At 30.6% G+C, this 22,040-nt stretch overlaps 1 protein-coding gene across 1 annotated transcript in view; it reads right to left on the bottom strand.

Moving 5' to 3' along the window:
• LOC107438776 (C-Maf-inducing protein) overlaps window positions 1-22,040 on the bottom strand; it is a 135,804-nt gene that overhangs the window by 67,167 nt on the left and 46,597 nt on the right. The window contains exon 3 of the mRNA XM_043047724.2: window positions 7,702-7,752. Within this exon, the coding sequence (XP_042903658.1) occupies window positions 7,702-7,752 (51 nt within the window). The remainder of the gene's footprint in view (window positions 1-7,701; window positions 7,753-22,040) is intronic.

The raw sequence follows: 22,040 nt of genomic DNA, 5'->3' as shown, positions 1-22,040 counted from the left end.
TTTAAACTTTAAAATGTTTTTATCTATAGTTATAAAGGTGGTGTCTAGGTATTTTAAAGTGGCCCTCTGAGATGAATTACAAAGTGAAAGAGCGAGCCGCGATGGCTCAAGGGATAGAGCGTTCGCCTTCCAATGCGCGAACCGGGTTCGAATCCCAGTCGATACGAATACCGCATCCGACTTGCGCCGACCACAGAGCTGACGGTAAATATCCTTAGTGGTAGATGGATCATGGGTTAGAGTCCCTTTTGCCGCCAGGTTAACTGTGGGATTTTTTCGTGGTCTTCCTCTCCGTGTAACGCAAATGCGGGTTAGATTGCCAAAAGTCCTCCGAGAAGGCAAATTTCTCCCAATACTCGATCCAGGAGTTCCCCTGTCTTCTGGATTGGGTTCAAAATTACAAGGNCGCAGACAAGCAGGTACCCTTCTATCTGAAGAAGGGTGAGCACCAAAATGGAACCGGGAATTAAATTTATGTGCATAGTGCTTCTCAAATTTTTACCTCGAGTATATTATACCGCGTTTTACCACAAATTACGCACATGTTCAACTGTATTAAAAATATTGAGTTGAAATTGTAGCTCATTTACGTCGCCCTAGAGCTGCACATTGGGGTATTGGCGACGGTAAGGGAAGCATCCCTGAGGAGGATCCGAAGACATACCATCACAATTTTGATCCTCCACCGAAGAGGGGATGTCATCCTCTCTTCGGTAGCCCGACGACCTGCGTGCGAAGTCGAGCACTTTACTGTAGCACAGTTTAACGAGGACCAATACCGCACACCCTCGGTCCCCCAGCAGACTGATCCAAGTGGGTCACCCACCCGCACACTGACCGCAGTCAGTGATGCTTGACTTCGGTGCTCTGCTGGGAACCGTGTCTTACCGATCAGTCCGAAATTTTTTAAAGGATAAGAGTGTGGTTGCGGACATTAGTGGACATTTTCTATAATATCTTTTGAAATAACTCCTTAAAAAATCTATCATTTTAAAATAAGTGGGGGGAAAAAGCCTATTCCGCAATAGTGGTTTATTTGAGCACATACAATGAAAAGCAGGGCATTGGAGCGCAAAAAATTTTACATGCCCTGCGAGGGTTTTTTTAGACTAAGTTGGAATGTTCCAGGTTTTTAAAATTTGTAAGGGTTTTTGCTTTTTAACAGTACGAATTTATATATTTAAACAGTAAATCTTTTTTCTTTATTTATCGCAAATAAATATGTTATGTAATCAGCAAAACATTTTGCTATCATTACAAGCATCTTTATCGATGTTAAAATCAAAGACCGTGAATAATTAATGCTAGAGTCAAATACTAACGATTCAAACCTAGGGTGGGGATATTATTTCCAAGTTCCGTCCAAGTGTATAGAGAAACAGGAAACGATTAACGAACCATGATACAAGGTCAAAAGCTTTTGTATTCAACAAAAGAAAACACCTCAAAGTGATGCATCCCAAAAATAAAATTATAACGAATGACATGTTCTCAGAAAAAAATGAGATCAGAATATTTTTTTCAAATTCACAAATTCAGAATAATTACATTTTAAACTAAAATTTGAATAGTGCACTGCGGGCCAGAAGACCATGATCTTTGGCCAAAAGTCAAAAATTAAATTTTCAACTAAAATATGTGTAGGCAGTTTTAATATAGTCTAAATTAAGTATTCATAATCATTTCAAACATTATAATTTACTTTTTCAACCGACGAAAGTACAATGCAATGAAAAATATGTTTAAAAAAATTTTTTTTAAATGTAACTTTTAAATTTTTATTTCAGAAATATATATAAAAATTTCAGCTTACTGTTACATTTTTATCAGAGTAATTAGTCTGAAATTACAGTACAATTTTTCAATTTGTTGGATTACTCTTGACAAATTTATAGTTTATATCGTATCATTTGACATTTTACAATGTTTGAATGACTTTCGAAACTTAGTTGAAAAAAGTTCCACTAGGTAATTAGCTAAACTTCTTATTGTTGTCTTCTTTGATGTTTCTTCTTTCGAAAAAACCTACCCCATTTTATCCGTATTGCAAAAGTGAACTACATATAACGAAAAACAAAAATTATGTTTTTTTTTCCATGTCTTCGCGTTATTTTGTAATATTACTTCGAAAATATAATTTTCCTTTTCAATATAAAATTACGAAAATTATTATATTTTCATTGCTATATTTAATTATTTAAACGTACTATATCATTTTTTTCATTTTTGCTCGCCATATTTCAGCATCCATTTTGTTTGTTTTTTATCGGTATTTTCAGTGTATTTCAAAATTTCAACTATGAATTCAATTTACCTGCACATAAAAACTCCTAAATAAAAACCCCCAAATTTTGAAACAAATTTTATCGAAATACTAATTTTGGCCACGAAACCTTGGATGTTGGGCCACTGTGTAGTAGGGAAACTATATTGCAATAAATTCATAGTTATAAAAACACAAAAAAATTTCCGAATAACTGGAATACAAAGTAAATGACAAAAAATAATTTTAAAAAGCAATTGAGATAAAACATAATCAAAATGGATTCAGGATGAATGATCTAGAGCGGACAAAGAATGGCTTTTGTTCTCAGAAAAAAAGATCAGAATAAGTTGTTGAATTCCCAAATTCTGAATAATTACATTTTAAACTAATTTTTGCCAAGTGATGAAACTATATTGCAAGAAATTCGTAGTTATAATAGCACAAAAGAGTTCAGAATAACTTAAAAACGTTATAAATAGCAGAAAAATAAATAAAAAAAATTAAAAAAAGCAATTGAAATAAAACATAAACACCAAAACGGATTCCAAATTTTTTATTCTATTTCTGCCGTTTAATAAAATTTCAAAATAAACTACTAAAGTTAATTATTTAAAGAATTCAGAAACAATGAAAACTTTTAAACATGATTTATTCGGGCATTTATCCACATAATCCATTAAGTATAGGGGTAAACATGGTTTATTTGGGCATATATTGGGTATAATCCTGGATTAATACCCAAACATTTAGTAAAAATAAATTCCATATAATAAGCATCTTAAGACAGCACCTTTTATTTATTCCTTCATTTATCTATATATTTTGGTCTTTAATATAAGTATTTTAAAAAATTGCAAATAATGATAAATTTGAATTTCATTACAATTAACTATCACTAAAATAAATTATCTTAAATTGGCAGATGTTTCAATATGAATAGTCGAGCTATGAGGGTTCTGGGGATAGAGCGTTCTCCTTCCATTGAGGTGAACCGGGTTCGAATCTCAGGGGTGGCTGATTATTACAAATTCCGCATCCGACTTGCACCGAACACAGTGCTGACTTAAAATATCCTCATTGGCATACGGATCGTGGATAACAGTCCCCTTGCCATCAGGCTAACCATGAGAGGTTGTGGTTTTCCTCTCTATGTAACGCAAATGCTGGTTAGTTCCATCAAAAAGTCCTCCACGAAAGCAAATTTCTCCCGTACTTCATCCTGATGTTCCCTTGTCTTTTGGATTGGGTTCAAAATTACAAGGCAGCGGAGTTGAATATTAGTATTCATAAACCTAAAAATTCGGTCGGCTGTTCAACGACGGTTATAAAATGAAATATGAATAGTAATGACGGTAATTGGATACTTACAATTCGAGAAAAAGTGAAATGATAATTCCAAACCATTTGATTTAAACCGAATTTAATTGGATACTTGTAAGTGATGTCAGCGTGTGTGTCGAACCTGATTGGCTTCTAAACCAACAAATGCCACGATTTACCAATAATAACGTCAATTGTAGGTATCCAATCATATTTGGAGGTAAACAAGACAATTAAGACGATAAAAAATTACTGATGAAAAATAACTGTTTAGAAGCACTACACAGCAAAATTGTTATATCCGTATCTAAGGTTAAAACCTTTACGGATTTAAAACGCGTGAAACGTCGTTTAACTCTCGTAACTTTATTTTAATAGACAAAAAAATTAAAAAATATTTTATTCCTAACAACATCCGCCTCATTTTCGTCACTAAAAAACAATAAACGTACGTAAGAATAACTAAATCGTAGGGTTTTTTTTTATGTCATTCATAAAACTATAAAATGAAATAAAACAGAAGGACATTAAACATTTTTGTCACCAAAAGATGTTATTTCGTTAAAAAAATAATATAAGTTGAAAGAAATTTTTATCAAAAATAATAAATTTTATCTTAGAAGCATAAAAGTACTCAGTAAGAATATGAAGACCAAATCCTCCTCTAAGATAAAATACGGGAATCAAGCCAGATGTAAATATTAGAATGTGTGTTTTTGACAGTTAACTTTTCAACTTATCAGGATGCATTATGGCGGGTAGGAAGATAAAAATATTTAACAATTAAAAGGTGAATACTGTACATAAATGTTATAAAAAGCTCTGTTGATTTTTCTCTTTGTGCTAAACGACAAAAATGTGATTTTATTGTTATGATTTCGAAACAGACATGTAACAGATCGATATGTAAGAGAAAAATTAATATCAAAAACTTAAGCCATTAAGTATTCTTTTTGAGTATTCATTGAGTATTCTTTTAACAATTAACTAAAAGAAATTTCCAAAGAAAAAAATATTTCATTCAAATAGTTAGAACTCAGTCAGCTAGCATTTTAGAATGCATTTATCGAAATGAAAATTCGAATGAAATCGTAAGATAGCAGTAAAATTTGACGGACTGTAAGATTTGAATCACAATTGATTTATAGATGTCTTCACAGTCTGAAAAAATTATATGAGAACCAACTTTCTAAGTTTAAGAACTAAATTACTCTTATGTGAAACTCTTATAAGACCTGTCTTGACTTATGCTTCTGAGACCTGGGCTTAGACTTCAAAAGACGAGGAGGCGATTGCAATTTTTGAAAGATAACCCTTCTTTCAAAAATTGCAATCGCCTCCTCGTCTTTCGATATTTCCTCTCGATTTCGATATTTCGTAGACGTATAGTGAGGCTTTCAGGAGAACTCCTCCAGACATCTGTCTCGCGTCGTGGTGGTACCATGGTTACGAGGAAAAGTCACTTCGAATAGGGGTGTGGGGTGAAAGTCTTGTCTTGATCTTTGCATAAGGTCAGCATGAGTAAACCAATCAACACCTTCATTCCTCCATTGCACCCCCATTAGAAATGTGCTCTAGTTTTTAACCATAGCAGCAGACAGCTCTAGACTTCTAGTCTGGATGAGTTCTTCTCAAAGCCGCACTATAGTACCCTCTACGAAGTATCCGAGGAGGAACTCAGGTAAACAGCTGATGGAGAAGAACAACTAACTCAGAGTTGTCTAAAATCTTAAAAGAACTTGATGTTGTCTAGTGCATAAAAATTCAGAGACTAAAATAGACCGGACATTTAATCATAATGTAGGAAGACCGAAACTGCAAGAAAATATTTTTTATCAAAACTTATAGGTACAAGACAAAGAGGCAGATCACGTCTTAGGTGTATCGACCATGTTGAGAAGAACATCAACATTTTGAAAATCAAACCTGGAGGACAGTCGCCAAACAGAGGAAACTAAAATCCTAGAAAATTCTAGGGCCCACCCAGGGCTGTCATCACTGAAGAAGAAGAATATTTGAATTCTCCTCCTCCCTTCACGTTCAACTATTAAAACTAGGTTCTCAGTTCCGATTTTTCAAAACCTTGCCTTGGATCAAGGTATAAGAACAAATTTGACACAACTTGAAAACTAAGTCATTGGATAATCTTAATAACCATTAATTTTAAAAAAAAACACATTATTATTGTATTCAAATCTTTACAAATCACTATGTTAGTAACTAACTGACATTTGATAGATTGTCAACATTAAAAAATAAGCTATTAGAGTTTCTTTGATCAATTAAAATCTATTATTTTAATGATATTAAAGTTGTCACCCATTATAATCCAAAATGTTAACAATTTGATTTCTATAAGATATTAGTTTTGAAATTGTAAGATGGATGAACTAGATTGACTAGATTTTTTTCTCCCTATCTCTTTAAACTGCCATTGCTTGGATAAAGATGTGTAAGGAAAAAAAATTAACCTCAAAAACTAAGCCGTTTTGTATTCCTTTTAAGAATTAACAAAAAAAAATAATATTATTCCATCCAAACCAATACAACTCGAAATGCTTAAAATAGAGTAACATTTTCTATTATAAGTTTTGGTGTAGATTTTAATATTGATACCAAAAATTGATGGATTAACAGAATTTATTCCCCCCCCCCTCCCATTTTTTAGGAAGTAATTTTACTATTATGATTTCGAAAATGCTTTGCGCGAACCAAATTATAAGAAAATATTTCCTCCTCGAAAACCATTGAGTACTTTTTTAAACAATTAACAAAAAAATTTCCACTTTTGCACATAAACCATTACAATTCAAATAATAACGAATATCTTAGCATAATAATTCAAAGCCGAAGGATTCATTAAATATGAAGAAAACAAATTTAATTCACTAATGGCTTGTTATATTATCTTTCTTAAGTAATCCAAGTAGATAATATAGTGCAGACTTACAGACTTAATTCACTAATGGCATGTTATATTATCTCTCTTAAGTAATATAGGCAGATAATATAGTTCCTAAAAACATTAAATAGCAAGTAATTATAATTTTATAAACTAACAAATTATGTGGCCTTATAATTCCAAAAATATTTTATTTTTTTAATTATGCAGTTAAATATCTAAATATAAAATAAAAAATTAAGAATTATTATTACAGTAATACAAAATGGAAATGGTATTTGTTTCATTATTTATAAAACTGTTATAATGTAGGTCAAAACGTACCCAATAGAATTAATTTATTTGCGGTATTGAAACCTTGCCATAATTCCGGTTAATATAAACAAAATAAAATATACAGTATATGAATGATTTATTTGGTAATTTTTCCTGTCACATGATAACGGTTTATTGGAAATTCTGGTTTTCAAAATTACATTTCCTGTTACCACACATTTAGTAAAGAATGCAAAACTGAAAAGTAAATTTAATCGAATAAATAGTTTTTATGCCATGCTCTAATGCAGTGTTTCCCAAACTTATGACTTTTCTGTACCCTTTCTAAATTTTTCGTAACGCTGTGTACCACTAATAAAAAAATGAATGTATTTTCTACTATAAAAAAATTGCACAAAAGTTAAAAATCACAACTGGCTGTTGACACCACTAATTATTGACCGTTAACTCTGCAAACAAACAAAAAAACCAATAGAAAAATACGTAATCGTAAATTTTAATGGCTAGCTTTGTTTTTAAATAATTTCTTTTGTAATTTTCGTTTTTTGAAAGATATTTCACATAAGAACGCTTACCCCCGCTAAACTGTTTCAGTACCCCTGGGGGTACGCGTACCACACTTTGGGAAACACTGCTCTAATGTGTCACAATAAAAATTATCAAATTTTACCACACATTATAAAACCATATTTCATTGTTAATTTTATCAAAATTATTACCAAAGCGCTTGGGTAAAAATTACCGAGTTTTTTTTTGTGTTCCCATAGAGCCAGAAACACGGTAAATTTTACCACATTATGGTAGCTTTGACCATACTTTTTTCTCAGTGTACTACTATTATTTCATAGCAAAAAAATAAACTTTCTAACATTTCAAAATTATTGAATGTATTTATTTTATAATAACTAGTAATGATAAGCAGCGTAAGGGTACTCACCTTCCATGAGATAGAATGTAGCCATTGGTCACGCATATAAACATTATTAACCTAAAAAATCAAAAAATTTACACTTGAAATTTTCAAAAACAAAAGACCAGAAATGTTAAAGAAAATGACACTTAAAACTGGAGAGTAATGTAATTTTGTAAGTTTTTCAAAGCATTGAAACTTAAAAGAAAGGAATAAAGCATATTTTCAATTGACGTCCTCCGATATACACGTCAATGGAATCTTTACAAGATATGTTTTAACAGCTTATGTAAGAAGCAGTTTTATTGTTAAGAATCGGAAATAGCATTATTCTGCATTGTTTACATAGTGTATTCTCAAAACTCCTTGTATTTTTTTTTACTTTAAAAATGCGAGCAAAGATTTTGTTTTCTTATAATTAACATATTCTTACAGTGCACACAGCTTGAATAACTTTTGATACGAACCACCTTAAATAACTTTTGATTCTAATGCTTGGATCTTCACGTTCTAGGACTCAATCTGAATGATCCGACAGGTTGACCCCAAATATTCTAATTAGTGCAGAAAATATTTTAAGTTATGAAGTCAGACACAAAAACGTACTTTCTCATAATAAACAGAACTTTTTTTTCGACGGATTTCTGACCTTTAAATCCGCAATCAGGGAAATATGGTCCCATAGTTTGATCAAGTGAGCCTTCTAAAGTTTAGACTCCTTAATGTTAACTTTATTTTTTGCNAAGTGAAACGTCTAAAGTTTAGACGGATACGGATTTCTGACCTTTAAATCCGCAATCAGGGAAATATGGTCCCATAGTTTGATCAAGTGAAACGTCTAAAGTTTTGACTCCCTAATGTTAACTTTATTTTTTGCATATTTCAAAATATCACGAGAACTTTTTAAAAGGTTTGATAAATTTTTACACAAAAATATAAAATTTGTTTACTTAAAGATAATTCTTTTCAAAAGAAAAAGTTTATAAATATTTATTATTTTTTTTATTATTTTATTTAATAACAGTTATAAGTTGCAAAGCATGCAATATTTTCACGGCAAAATAAAAATTTTGAACGATACAAATTGGTACAACAAATTCGCATTTTTACGAATAAACTTAGCGGCTAGGTAGAAAAATATACATTTTATTAATATACTTTAGAACAATTTTTAAAATTTTAATAACCAATGAGAGCATAAATTCTGAGAATAAATTCAGAACATTTCCAATTATATTCAAATATGATTCAGCTATATCATTATAAAAAAATCATAATAATAATTTATTGAATATTTTTTTTAGTCATGAAATAACTATTTTCTAGTACGGACGAGATTGGATAACCCAGGGATGGGCAAACTTTTTTTGGTCGAGGGCCAAAAATTGAGAGAAAAAGTTTGGTGGGCCGAGTAAAAGCTTCTAAAATAAAAATTCGAACTTCTAAAATAAAATGAAGTCAATTCATCATTGAACGTATGGCACTCTACATGAACTTAACATTTTTTAGTTGCCATTTTGGGGTTAAAACATTTTACAAATAAGTCAAAAAAGTAGTAGCCATTTTATACATTTAAAAATTTCACCATTATTTACAATGACGTTGTATGTGTGCAATTTTTCCATACGTAGTAAATAATGTTAGAACTCTCGCCGGCAGAGAAATCCACTCATTGGAGCTTAAAATGCGCAGTCTGACACATGTGAAGTACAATTCACCTATATTAGATTCCATATGTCTGCTCCTCGAGAAAGATAAACGCTCGTTGGAGCCAATCTACGGTTATTCTATAAAGAACTTCTGCTTTCAACATTTTACCAATTGAAGCTGTCTGCGCTAACTATTTCTATCAATTTATGTTTTGTAGAACAAAAATAGAGAAAGTAAAAAGATTATCAGTACTTTGTTAGAAAAGAAAGAACAAAAATAGCTATATACAAAGTAGACAAGAGAATGGATGTATATTGTATATATTCGTCACGGATCGGCAAGTTAAAATTCTGTCCGCGGGCCGGATAAAACCTTGCGTTGGGCCACAGTTGGCCCGCGGGCCGTAGTTTCCCCATCCCTGGGATAACCCATTAACATGTCTAAAAGCTGTTGTAATGGGTTACAAAGTTAATTTTATCCGAAACAAATCATCTTTTTTTAATAAATAGTCATGTTCTTTGTGAATAAAATTTCATTATTCTTTTTTATTTGCATCCATAATCAATATACGATTTTAGAATAATCTCTATTATCGCAAAATCTTTAAAAAAAATCTAATTAAGAGAACCCATTTTCTACGAAGAAATAAACAATGCGAATTTCGTTGAATGACACAATATCCTTAATCGACAACACAAAGCTAAACATAAATGACATTACATACACCTATTTAAGATGATCAAACGTTGCACACTTTTATGATGCCAAAGAACGAAAAAAAATGGAAAGAGTAACGGACTACATAGGAGTTATGGGACCCGTGCTTACTGAAAGATGACAAATCTTAAAAGAGAAAGGAAAAAATATGTGTAGAGATGCAGGCATTAATATCTGATAAATACGAATTAAATTTTAATATGCATTTATTATAAAAATTACCTTCCCTGTATACTTATTAATTAGCAATAGACTCAATTAATTCAAAATGAACTTCCATCGGAAAAAAAGAATTTTTTTAAATATTACAAAAATTTGTAGAACAAAAATTCCTAATCACACATTTTGATGATTATAGTTTAGATATCAGCCCCCCAAAGATGTACTCAGTATAGTGTTAACGCGTTTACAAAAATTAGTACGCATCCATGTTACCTACATATTCTGAGCTCGATAAAAAGCCACGTTGCTTTATAAAAAATTTTAAAAAAAAACACATTTCTATATATCCATGTGTATTAATATTTATTTTTAATAAAAAGAAAGTGCTTCAGACGTGAGCATCTGGAGGTGGTAATAAGGAAGCAAAAAATGTAATTCTAAAATCCAATCGCTTGGTCAATATTCATGCATCTCAATTGGATAAATGTTCTCATTTTTAATATAAAAGTTACACAAAATATTTTTTTTTTAAGAAAAGTTGCTTTGTATATTAAATGAACGTGAAGTTTAGTGGGAGTAATCTGCATGCATAATGGGATAATAGCATTAGTTTTTTCTTCCTAATAATGGGTAGGCAACTAAATTGTCGCAGTTTTTTTTAAGGGAGTATGTCGATAAAGGGCGAATTCCATTTCCTCAGCCAGTTTTCTGTCGCTCGACACGAAATTTCGTCCAAAAACTGTGCACATCGAACTCAAATAGATGGCCAGAACGAGATGCATTTTTGAGGTCAAAATTTCCATTTTTTTTCGTCCCTTCAGACATGGCCTCCTCTCCCCTCATGGCACAAATGTCACGAGCAGCTTCTGCAGCCTTAGACAGGGTGCGTAGCGTTTTTAAAAAGTGCTTAAAGGTGCTTATTTTCGGTTTTCGTTTTTTAAAAGCCCTTTTTTCATTGAGTGTTTTTAAAAAGTGCTTAATTTTCCCTTCTCAAAATGAGATTTTTCCTTTACTGTGTTGATTTTCGCTTCGAATTATGCAAAAAGACACAGTTCACATTGTTCTATTCAACGTTTTCATAATTAATTCAACCCCAATCTATTTCGGCGTATAGTCAGTCCGTAGCGTATGAGAACGCCATTCGTTTTACATGATCCAAAATTTCATGATTTTTGGCAATTGTCAAAAACAATGCCAAAAGTTTTTTTTTTTTAGATATGACGGTTAAAACAAGATAAAACCGTCGATTGACAAAAACTTTGCAACCCTGCCTAATTATGATATTTTTTAAAGTGCTTAAAAATATTTTTTGAGTGCTTGAAAAGTGCTTATTTTTGTTGAATAATTTGACTACGGACTCTATTTAGAACCTTTATTAAAAGCAAAGAGAGTGTAGTATTCTGAAAATAACATAAATCAACTCAAACAACAACAAAAAGAAATAGCTTCCAGTGGAACAATATATCCTCCTTGAATGATCTAAAACGTTCTGCCAAAAACATTTAATAATATGCAGAATATTAAAATTTTTAAAAAAATTGGCGGAAACTTAGTAGTCAACCCAATACAATGCAAATTTTTATAATTACTTTATTTATATAATTTTCCTTTATGTAAGCAATTCAAAGATTCAATGATCTAATCTATTGAATCCAAACCAATCTTGTTTTCACGAATTACAGAAATGAAGGTCAAAAAATAAATCATACATAACAAGAAGACAATACTAAGAGCACGGAACTCCGAAATAAACTGACTGATACAGGAACCAGGTGGCTCATTTCAAAAACTTTTCTATTTTGACTAGTTACTTTTCCGCACAAAAACTCTTTTTTTTTTCTTTCCCCTTCCAAATAGTGTTAAAAAGATACCGACTGCTATAAGTTGTTCAGGGAAAAAAAAGATTCTAAAGAAAATACTATACACTGATTCCATTTTTATGATATAGGTTTTCAAAAGTTTACGAGCTTGTAAAATGCAACTATGAGCATAAAAAGCAAAGGGAGCGTTAACATTAATGTATCGCAAATTACTTTCAGGGCAAAAAATAGTCTGCTAACGATGTTTTTTGTGAGAAAATGTATGAGAGCGTATTTTTTTAGTGAATATATGTCCCAAAGGCTGCAATTACTGTCGTGTCTGAAAGTAAGACATAATGCTGAAATTTTGCTTGGAATTTTTCAAAAATGCGAGAGGAAATGATTATGATTTATTATAATGTATTATATTATAATCATTAATTTATAATATTATAACGAAATTATATTTTATAAATGAAGTAATTTATTAATATCGATATAAGCAAATCTGTTTTTTATCTCTCCCATTTTCAAGTTTTCTTATTTTTCTTTAATAAGAATCTCCGAACACAAAAAAAAAAAATTATTTTTGAGAATCTATTAACATAGAGCAGCAGTTCCCAATTTCTTTCAGTCATGGAACCCTTAATGATTGATTTTCGTTTGGCGGAACTCCGTTTTTATCAATTGATTTCTTTAGAAATTGCGAGATTATTAACCTAAGAAAGACTGCTGATTATTTTGAAAGTTTGAAGAATCAAGTTGTTTTTCTCATTGTTCATCGATGCCAATCTTAAGATTAGGTTTAACGTCAGATAATTTCATTCACTGGTCAGAATTTGGTTTTGGTGCATGAATAATCTGAAAATTAATAAAATAAGCTGAATAATGTTAAATTAATAATCCCAAGAAACTGAATCAGTAAGAAAATTACTTCATTCGCTTCAACAATAAACAAATCGGAAATAGCAGTCAACATGTTTCAAGCGCTCAAAAACAGGCACCCATTTTCAAGACTTGTCAGACGTGTGTACTTTATAATTTTTAAATCAACATTATCTTAAAAAGAGAACCTCCAAATTTCGTTTCACAAGTGAGTTGTTCAGTCTATTTTAGTGAACTAATTTGGAAATCAGCAAATATACATCATAAAATTCATTTCGTAGAGAAGAAAATTAAGTTTTCTTCACTTTCTTGTCAGTCACTACGTATCAACTCTATGTTACCTATTACTTGATTAAAAAATGTATTCGCTTCAAAAATTTGCAAATTGCAAATAAACTACATGCCTCAAGCGTTCAAAAATTAGGCGTCTATTTTCAAGACTTGCCAAACATAAATAAGAGGAAACAAAAGTGATTTGAAATATAAAACGTAAAGACGCCAACGAAAAATGGAAAAATTAAGGTGAGAAACAAAGCAAGAAAAACCACAGTGGCCGAGAGGGGCAAATCAGGGTAAAATGCATTTCCCCGCTTTGTGTATTTCCATGCTCTATGGTGAGGATTTAATGTTATTTTCGAACTTAATGATTATTTTTGAGATCTAGAAATATGTCGACTGTTATTTCCAATTTGTATACTTTTTAAGTGAAAGAAGTTTTTAATCATGTAATCTAAATAATGGTTCGAGATAAAACAGAACAGTTACAAAAGTTTAAGATAGTTATCAGAAGGCCATATTGTTTATTGTTAAATTAAGTTTTATTTTGGATTGAAAAAAAATTTAATTGAAAATACTAATGCAATTTTTTCATATATCCGTCATATCTTTTTATTCAATATATTACTTCTTTCTCTAGCATTTTACTGAAATAATTTTGGAAAAATAACCAAATTATTAGAGAAATAATTGATTATTAACAGAATATAAATACTATTACATTTTTAAAAATCCATAGTTAGTTAAATAAAACCCAAGCTTTCGATAGACCATTGCAACCTTCTAACTGAACCCTAAGGTGTTGCGTAACAACTTTTGGAAACCGCTGATATCGAAACTATAATTATAATCCATAGTTAAATAAAACCCAAACTTTCGTTAGACCCTTGCAACCTTCTAACTTAACCTAAAGGTTCCGCGTAACAGCTTTTGGAAACAGCTGATATAGAAACTATAATTATAACCTGGGCGAAAAGTATCTAATTTTGATTCATAACTTATTGAAAACTCAAAATCTAATCAATTTTTAAGCTAAATTTAGGAAATATTTAAAATAGCTCTTTACTATTCTAATTTAATCTATAACAGAAGCAAGCGCTCTTGCAACCATTTTTAACTAAAATAGAAAGTTAATCGACTACGTTTAACTTGATTTAAAGTTCCTTTCAATTTTGCTGAAAATTTAGAAATTAATAAGTATAACATCTAACTTATTTCGTTAATTAATATTACGTACTAAATATACTAGGTATTCTTTAAACAATGTAGATAATATACATGAATCATTGTAAAAAATGAAGTAAAATAATAATTACATTAGGATATGACCATCAAATATTCAAGTAATGAAGAAAAAAATATATCAAAATCCGACAAATCGATATTGCTAAAGGCGAGATTTAAAACTTAAAAACTAGTTTTATTCCTCAATAAAAATTTTTCCTAACAGTTAAATTTCATCTCCTCATATCTTCGGCAATTAAACAGGTTTTAATGTTTTTAATTTTGTCTTTCTTGAAAATGATTCGTGAGGTTTTCATAACGCTCATAACACTAATTAGAGACTGCTAATGCTTGTTTTTTTTCTTCTTTATTTTCAGTAAAATTTGTAAAAACATACATTAAAGATAATAATTTCTGTTCTAAAATAACATTAAATACGCTGGGGAACAAATTATTTGTTGCATTTATACAAATACTTGAATTTGCCTAATTCAAGCTTAAAGACTTCAAATCTGAAATTAGTTTCTCTCCTATCCATCCTACAAACTTGTTTTAAAATGACATTTTTAGTCTAATTAATGTAGAAACGTACAAGCGTAAAAACGTCGTATAAGAGACGTTTATAGTATAAGAAACGGTAGTGCAAATATTGCGAAAAACTTCTAGGAAAGTTAGGGCATATTATTATAGGATTAAAATTGAATAGAAACTCATGCCCAGAAATGTCGTCACATGCGGCTAGGAAGCTATTCCATTATGATCTATTCAGAAGCACACTAAGAAACAGTTCATAATGCTCGACAAAATATACGACGTACGACAACATTTCGATGCATGCAACATTTCGACGTATGACACAGTTCGATTCGTATGCAATTTTAATCCCGATCATGTACCCTACCTCCCATTGAAGTTTGTCGTAACATTTATGCGACCCCCTACTCTGCGGTGCAATTGAGAAATAAATGTTAGCGACAAAAAATTCAAAATTGAGATTTTTATAAATTTAGTTTTTAGTACAATAAACCACCGATTGTAAAACGTCTATTGCATTCAATCAAAAATAATTTTTGTTTTATCAATTTTTGGAAATTCTATTTTAGAGCATTCATAGCATAAGCTATAGAAAGAAAATAATTATAAAGTCACTTTTCCCGAAATTTATCGTGAAGCAGTTACGCTTTTTTGCTCTAATACACGGCAGCATTATAACATAACGATTTTAAATTTGTACATATCGACAAAAAAAGTAGATTAAAAATGTCATTAAAAATACAAAAAATAAAAAAAAAACATTAGCTTGGAGAGAGAAACAGATTACAGATTAGAAATCAATGATACGAAAAGTAAACAAACGAAAAAGTTATTTAAATGTATTGAATATGCTTTGTATATGCTCTCATTTCTAAATATGAACTTGTTTCCTAAATCAAGGACTTTTATTGGGCCTCTTACAAAGAAAATGCTCCTCAGTGTTATCAATTTAAAAATAGTGAAAAAGATAACAAACGAAAAAGTTATTTAAATGCGTTGAATATGTTTTGTCTATGTTCTCATTTTTAAATATATACTTGTTTCCTAATCGAGAACTTTTATTGAGCATTTTACAAAAAAAAGAAATGTTCCTGAGTGTTATCACTTTAAAAATAGTGAAAAAGATAACAATCGAAAAAGTTATTGAAATGTGCTGAATATGTTTTGCCGATGTTCTCATTTCTACATATATACTTCTTCCCTAATCCAGAACTTTTATTGAGCGTTTTACAAAAAAAATTTTTTTCTTCAGTGTATATAAATTAAATATAACAACTAGTATGTGAATAATTTTGGACAAAATTGAAAGGAACTGAAAATCAAGTAATGAAAAAATAAATTAAAAACACTTAAAATAAAATTTCTAAAAATTCATCAAAAGTTTCTCTGACAAACATTAGAAATTGAATCCTTAATAAATAACCGAAGCAGTGAAAATCATTCGAACAGCTAGGAATATTAAACACTTCCGCAAGTTTGTTGAAAGCCGATGTTAAACAAATATGGACAACAACGCACGGAATCTTTTACTGTAAAACAAACAACCCCCAACGATTCAATCGATCGAGGAAGATGGACAGCTAATAACGTCTTATGTTTACTCATGTCATTCAAAATCGAAATCTAATTATGCTTGCCCTAGGCAGAAGAGTTAGGTGAAGTATGGAAAATATAAATTAAAGCTGAAGTCTGAGGGAAATTCATCAATTCCATTAAAAAATTATTCAACAGGGTGCGTAGCCAAATAATTCAACAAAAAATAAGCACATTTCAAGCACTCAAAAAATATTTTTAAGCACTTTAAAGAAATATAACTAGGCAGGGTTGGTAAGTTTTTGACAATTGACGGTTTTATCTTGTTTTAACCGTCATGTCAAAAAAAAAAAAAAAAAATTGGCATTGTTTTTGATAATTGTCAAAAATTATTAAATTTTGAATCACGTAAAACGAATGGCGTTCTCATACGCTACGGATTGACAATACGCCGAAATAGATTGGGGTTGAATTAGTTGTAAAAACGTTGAATAGAACAATGTGAACTGTGTCTTTTTTGCATAATTCGAAGCGAAAATGTGCATAGTAAAGGAAAAATCTCATTTTGAAAAAGGGAAAATTAAGCACTTTTTAAAAACACTCAATGAAAAAAGCGCCTCTAAGGGCTTTTAGAAAACGAAAATCGAAAATAAGCACTTTTAAGCACTTTTTAAAAACGCTACGCACCATGTTCAAATTAAAACGTTTTATATGAATAGATTATAAAATTTTGGAATTGGATAAAATAACTTTTCAGATAAGAATAGATCCAAAAAAAATCAAAATAAAAATAATATTTTTAAAAACCACGTTTTTGTAGTGGAGAATAATAATTAAAAAACAAAAATTTGAAACACGAAAAACGTTGGGAGCATGAAATGCATAACAGTAACAGTTTGTGTGCTCATGAGAATATGTGCATGTATATCTGTAACTGTATCTGAATGTGTATGTGTATGTGGTTGTGCATGTGTATGAGTAAGAAAATGTGTTATGTGGTTGTGCAAGTGTACGAGTAAGAAAATGTGTATATGTACTGTTATGTATTTCATACGCCCCACGTTTTTCGTTTCTAAAATTCTTGTTTTTTAATTATTATTCTCCACTACAAAAACGTGGTTTTTAGAAATATTGTTTTGATTTTGATTTTTTTTTTTGTACTCACTTCCAAAATCTCAATTTTTTCACTCACTTTACACAAAACTTTTCAACTGATATGTGACACTAATTTGAAATAATCGAATCGACAACAAAAGACAATCGCGTAAATATTAATTTTTCTTTAATTTTAATTTTATTTTACTTTGTCTTTTTTCACGTCATTTTCATGCATTGTCATCCAATTCTGAACTATGTGCCAAATTTGAGCTAGTCGGGAAGTAGCTAGTCGGGAAGCTACTTTAAAATCGATTACAAAATTCCACCCGAACAGACATACACGAAAGCAAGTTGGTATAAACGTGGTAAAAAACGAACTACTATTTAGAAGGATTTAACTTTAAAAATAAAAAAAAGCGAAGAAAAATTTTTTTTCAAAAATTATAAAAGATGTGGAATGAAATTTCATTTTTCAAATAATAAGTTATAAACGTATTGCATGGAAAAGATGAAAAATGTTTACTACAAAGTGCCAAATATCTATTTTCTTTCCGCTGTAAAGGGAAGGGAGAAAGATAATCTCTAAGAACTCTTCTATGAGATCAGCATCCGTCTCAATGTTCGAATTAAGACAGACAGCTGAGGTTGATAATAGTCTTCACAAACAAAGAAGGGTCTTGTTTTCTCGAACAATATATTTAGAGCACTTCTACGAAGGAATTGAATTGGAGATTCGGTAAATCATCGCAACATCTCTTGGTACTTACTATGTAAATAAATTACCAGGAAGTGATACGTTTTACCTTGAGGGATATTTTTTAAACTTATTTTTGATATGTTTCCAATATAAACCTGTATGAAGGATAGATATTTATAATTGAATCAATCGTGCTTGCTAAATAATATGCTAAAAAGAATTTCAAGTTAGCCTCATTTACAAAAATCAATTTAAAGATTTTCGTTTATAAATATTATAGCAATTTCATTTCTCTCTATTTTAAAATTACTTCGAATAAATTTATAACCATCTAAAATGAATCCAGATACTAATCAAAAAAATGAATTCAGAAATATTGCAAACATAAAATAAAAAAAAACATTCTGTATTCCAGTTCATTTGGAGTCGATCACTGATAGCAAATGCTCCAAATAATTTAAACTTGTGATTATTATATTTCAGTTTTTGTAGTCTGATTATAAAAAAACGCTGAACACCCCCAATGTTTAAAATATTTACATAACTTAATTCAGGGTGCGTAGCCAAATTATTCAATAAAAAATAAGCACCTTTTAAGCACTCAAAAAATATTTTTAAGCACTTTAAAAAATATCATAATTTGGCAGGGTTGGAAAGTTTTTGACAATTGACGGTTTTATGTTGTTTTAACCGTCATGTCAAAAAAATAGCATTTTGGCATTGTTTTTGACAATTGCCAAAAATCATGAAATTTTGAATCACGTAAAACGAATGGCGTTTTCATACGCTACTGACTGAAAATACGCCGAAATAGATTGGGGTTGAATTAATTGTTAAAACGTTGAATCGAACAATGTGAACTGTGACTCTTGCATAATTCGTAGCGAAAATCAACGTGGTAAAGGAAAAATCTCGTTTTGAAAAAAAGGAAAATTAAGCGTTTTTTATAAATACCCAATGAAAAAAGCACCTTTAAGGGCTTTTAAAAAACAAAAATCAAAAATAAGCACCTTTAAGCACTTTTTAAAAACGCTACGCACCCTGTAATTGTTATCATGAATTTATATTATTTTGTAAAATCTTCTGGGATTTTTCCTTTTCTTATACAAGGCAGTTATCGATAAAAAAAAATTTAAAAAAAACCTAATAAAACATATCTGAAAATGCTAACAATTCTGAAATCTGTTCAACAAAACTGATGTGCAAATATTTTTTTCTCTTCCAGAACCAAAATTAAACATACAACATGTTTACCAAAGAAGTTCGACAACCTTTTTTTTCTAGTTTCCTTTCTCCAGTGTCTGTAAACGATTTAACAACGTTTTAACCATGCTCTAAGCTGATCAACTTATACTGCTTCTAAGAATAATGCTTGCGAGATGACGTCTGAAAATATGAAAGTGACAGGTGTCGCCAAGAAAACACGGAAGTCTTCGAAGAACATACCAGTTCCCTTTTTTTACAGGAACAACACAAAACTTTTTATTCGTTTCATTTAATATTAAAGAAGAAAAAAAAAACATTAAACCTGAACAATAATACCAGTTCACAACTACTGAATTGTAGGGCTCCAATTTCATTATTTTACTTATTTCCTTATTGCGAGTTGTAATTAAAATATCATAGAAGAATTATCTTAAAATATCAGACTCAAAACTCATGAAGCTTTAGGGAATTAAAAAGTTTATCGAAACAATTTTGAATAACCATGTGCACGAAAAAAGGCGTACTCAAATATAATGTAACTCGATCAGGGTGCGTAGCCAAATTATTCAACAAAAAATAAGCATCTTTTAAGCACTTTTCAAGCACTCAAAAAATATTTTTAAGCACTTCTAAAAATATCACAATTAGGTAGGGTTAGAAAGTTTTTGACAATCGACGGTTTTATCTTGCTTTAACCGTCATGTCAAAAAAAAAAAAAAAAAAAAAAAAAAAGAAAAAAAAAGAAAAAAAAACTTTTGGCATTATTTTTGACAATTATCAAAAATCATAAAATTTTGAATCATGCAAAACGAATGGCGTTTTCATACGCGATGGACTCACTTTACGCCGAAATAGATTGGGGCTGAATTAATTACGAAAACGTTGAATAGAACAATGTGAACTGTATCTTTTTGCATAATTCGAAGCAAAAATCAACATAGTAAGGGAAAAATCTCATTTTGAAAAAGGGAAAAGGAAGCACTTTTTAAAAACACCCAATGAAAAAAGCACCTTTAAGGGTTTTTAAAAAACGAAAATCGAAAATAAGCACCGTTGAGCACTTTTTAAAAACGCTACGCACCCTGTCGATAATAATGAGTACGTAGGGNTTTGTCTAATTTAGAAATTTATGTAAATCAACACGTTAAACATTAAAATTAACTGAAAACAGAGTTGGTTTCAGTTTTAGAAGTAAAAATCGATTATACGACGTTATCGTTTATACGACGTTTTTCGGTGGTCCCTTCGGCGTCGTATAAACGATGCTCCACTGTATTTTACTTATTTATTTCCTTATTGCGAGTCGTAATTAAAATATCACAGAAGAATTGTCTTAATTAAAACTCATGAAGCTAATGGGAATTAAAAAGTTTATCAAAACAATTTTGAATAACTATGTGTAAGAAAAAAGGCGTATTAAAATATAATAGAACTCGATAATAATGAATACGTATGGAGACCGAAATATGCTCTTTGAAGAAACTATTTTAAAACGGCACACTTTTTACGAATTTTTTATTTCACTATTCACTCACTTTTCAGTGGTTTCTAAAAGGGGTTTTGAACCAAAACCCAATGAACGGGATCTCGGGAGATAAAGCCCTCGCCTTCCTATGATGTGATTCAGGTTCGAATTCCAGCGTTGGCTGGTTGATACGAATTCTGCTCCGGGTTCTCAAAACACCACAAGGCTAATATCTCCTGTGGTATATGGATCATGGGTTAGAATCTTCTTGCCGCCGGGCTAACCGTGGGACCCTTCGTAGTTTTTCGCACCATGTAACGCAAATTTGGGTAAGTTCCATCAAAAAGCCCTTCACGAAGGTTAGTTTGTCACAATACTTCATCAAGGACTTTCCTAGTCTTTTAGGTTGAGTTCAAAATTACAAGACTACGAAGTTGAACATTAATAGTCGTAAACTCGGAATTTGGGTCGGCTGCCTAACGCCGGTTATAAAAAATAAAATGAGGAAACCTAGGTTCGAATTTCAACGATGGCTGGTTGCAACAAATTCTTCCGGCTCACAAGGACCACTGAGCAGTCGTAAAATATCAGCTGTGATAGATAGATCACCTACTAATCCTGGAAAGTTTTTATGGTTTTCTTCTTCATAAACTGCAAATGCGAAATAGTTTCATCAGAAAAGCATTCCACGAAGGATAGTTTGTTCCAATATTTGATCCATAAATTATTTAGTCTTCTAGATTGTGTTTAAAATTTTCAAACCTGTGGAATTGAATACCAAGAGTTCGCAAACCAAAAAATGGGTTAACATTTCAACGTCGTTAATAAAATAAAACAAAATGATCCTTTATAACTTTACGCTCATTGAAAACAGCCTGAAATAAATCCATCAAACTAAGTAAAGAATGAGGAATTTTCTAATTATCCTAAAGATATGTGCACTGACTCCAATTATCTACACAAAAATCATGCGCTTTTCAGAAAACGCTCTTCTAAACTATTTTAAAAATCGACAAATCATTATATTTATTGCCAGAGGCCCTTTCCTTGATATTCCGTGGAATTAAAAATCTTTTATAAATTGGACTCCTTAATTAGGAAGATTCTACTATTATTCTAT

Source organism: Parasteatoda tepidariorum, chromosome 4, assembly GCF_043381705.1.
Source record: "Parasteatoda tepidariorum isolate YZ-2023 chromosome 4, CAS_Ptep_4.0, whole genome shotgun sequence".
Classification (NCBI taxonomy): domain Eukaryota; kingdom Metazoa; phylum Arthropoda; class Arachnida; order Araneae; family Theridiidae; genus Parasteatoda; species Parasteatoda tepidariorum.
Note: the sequence above shows the minus strand (reverse complement) of the source record. Positions and strands in the feature narration are given on the sequence as shown.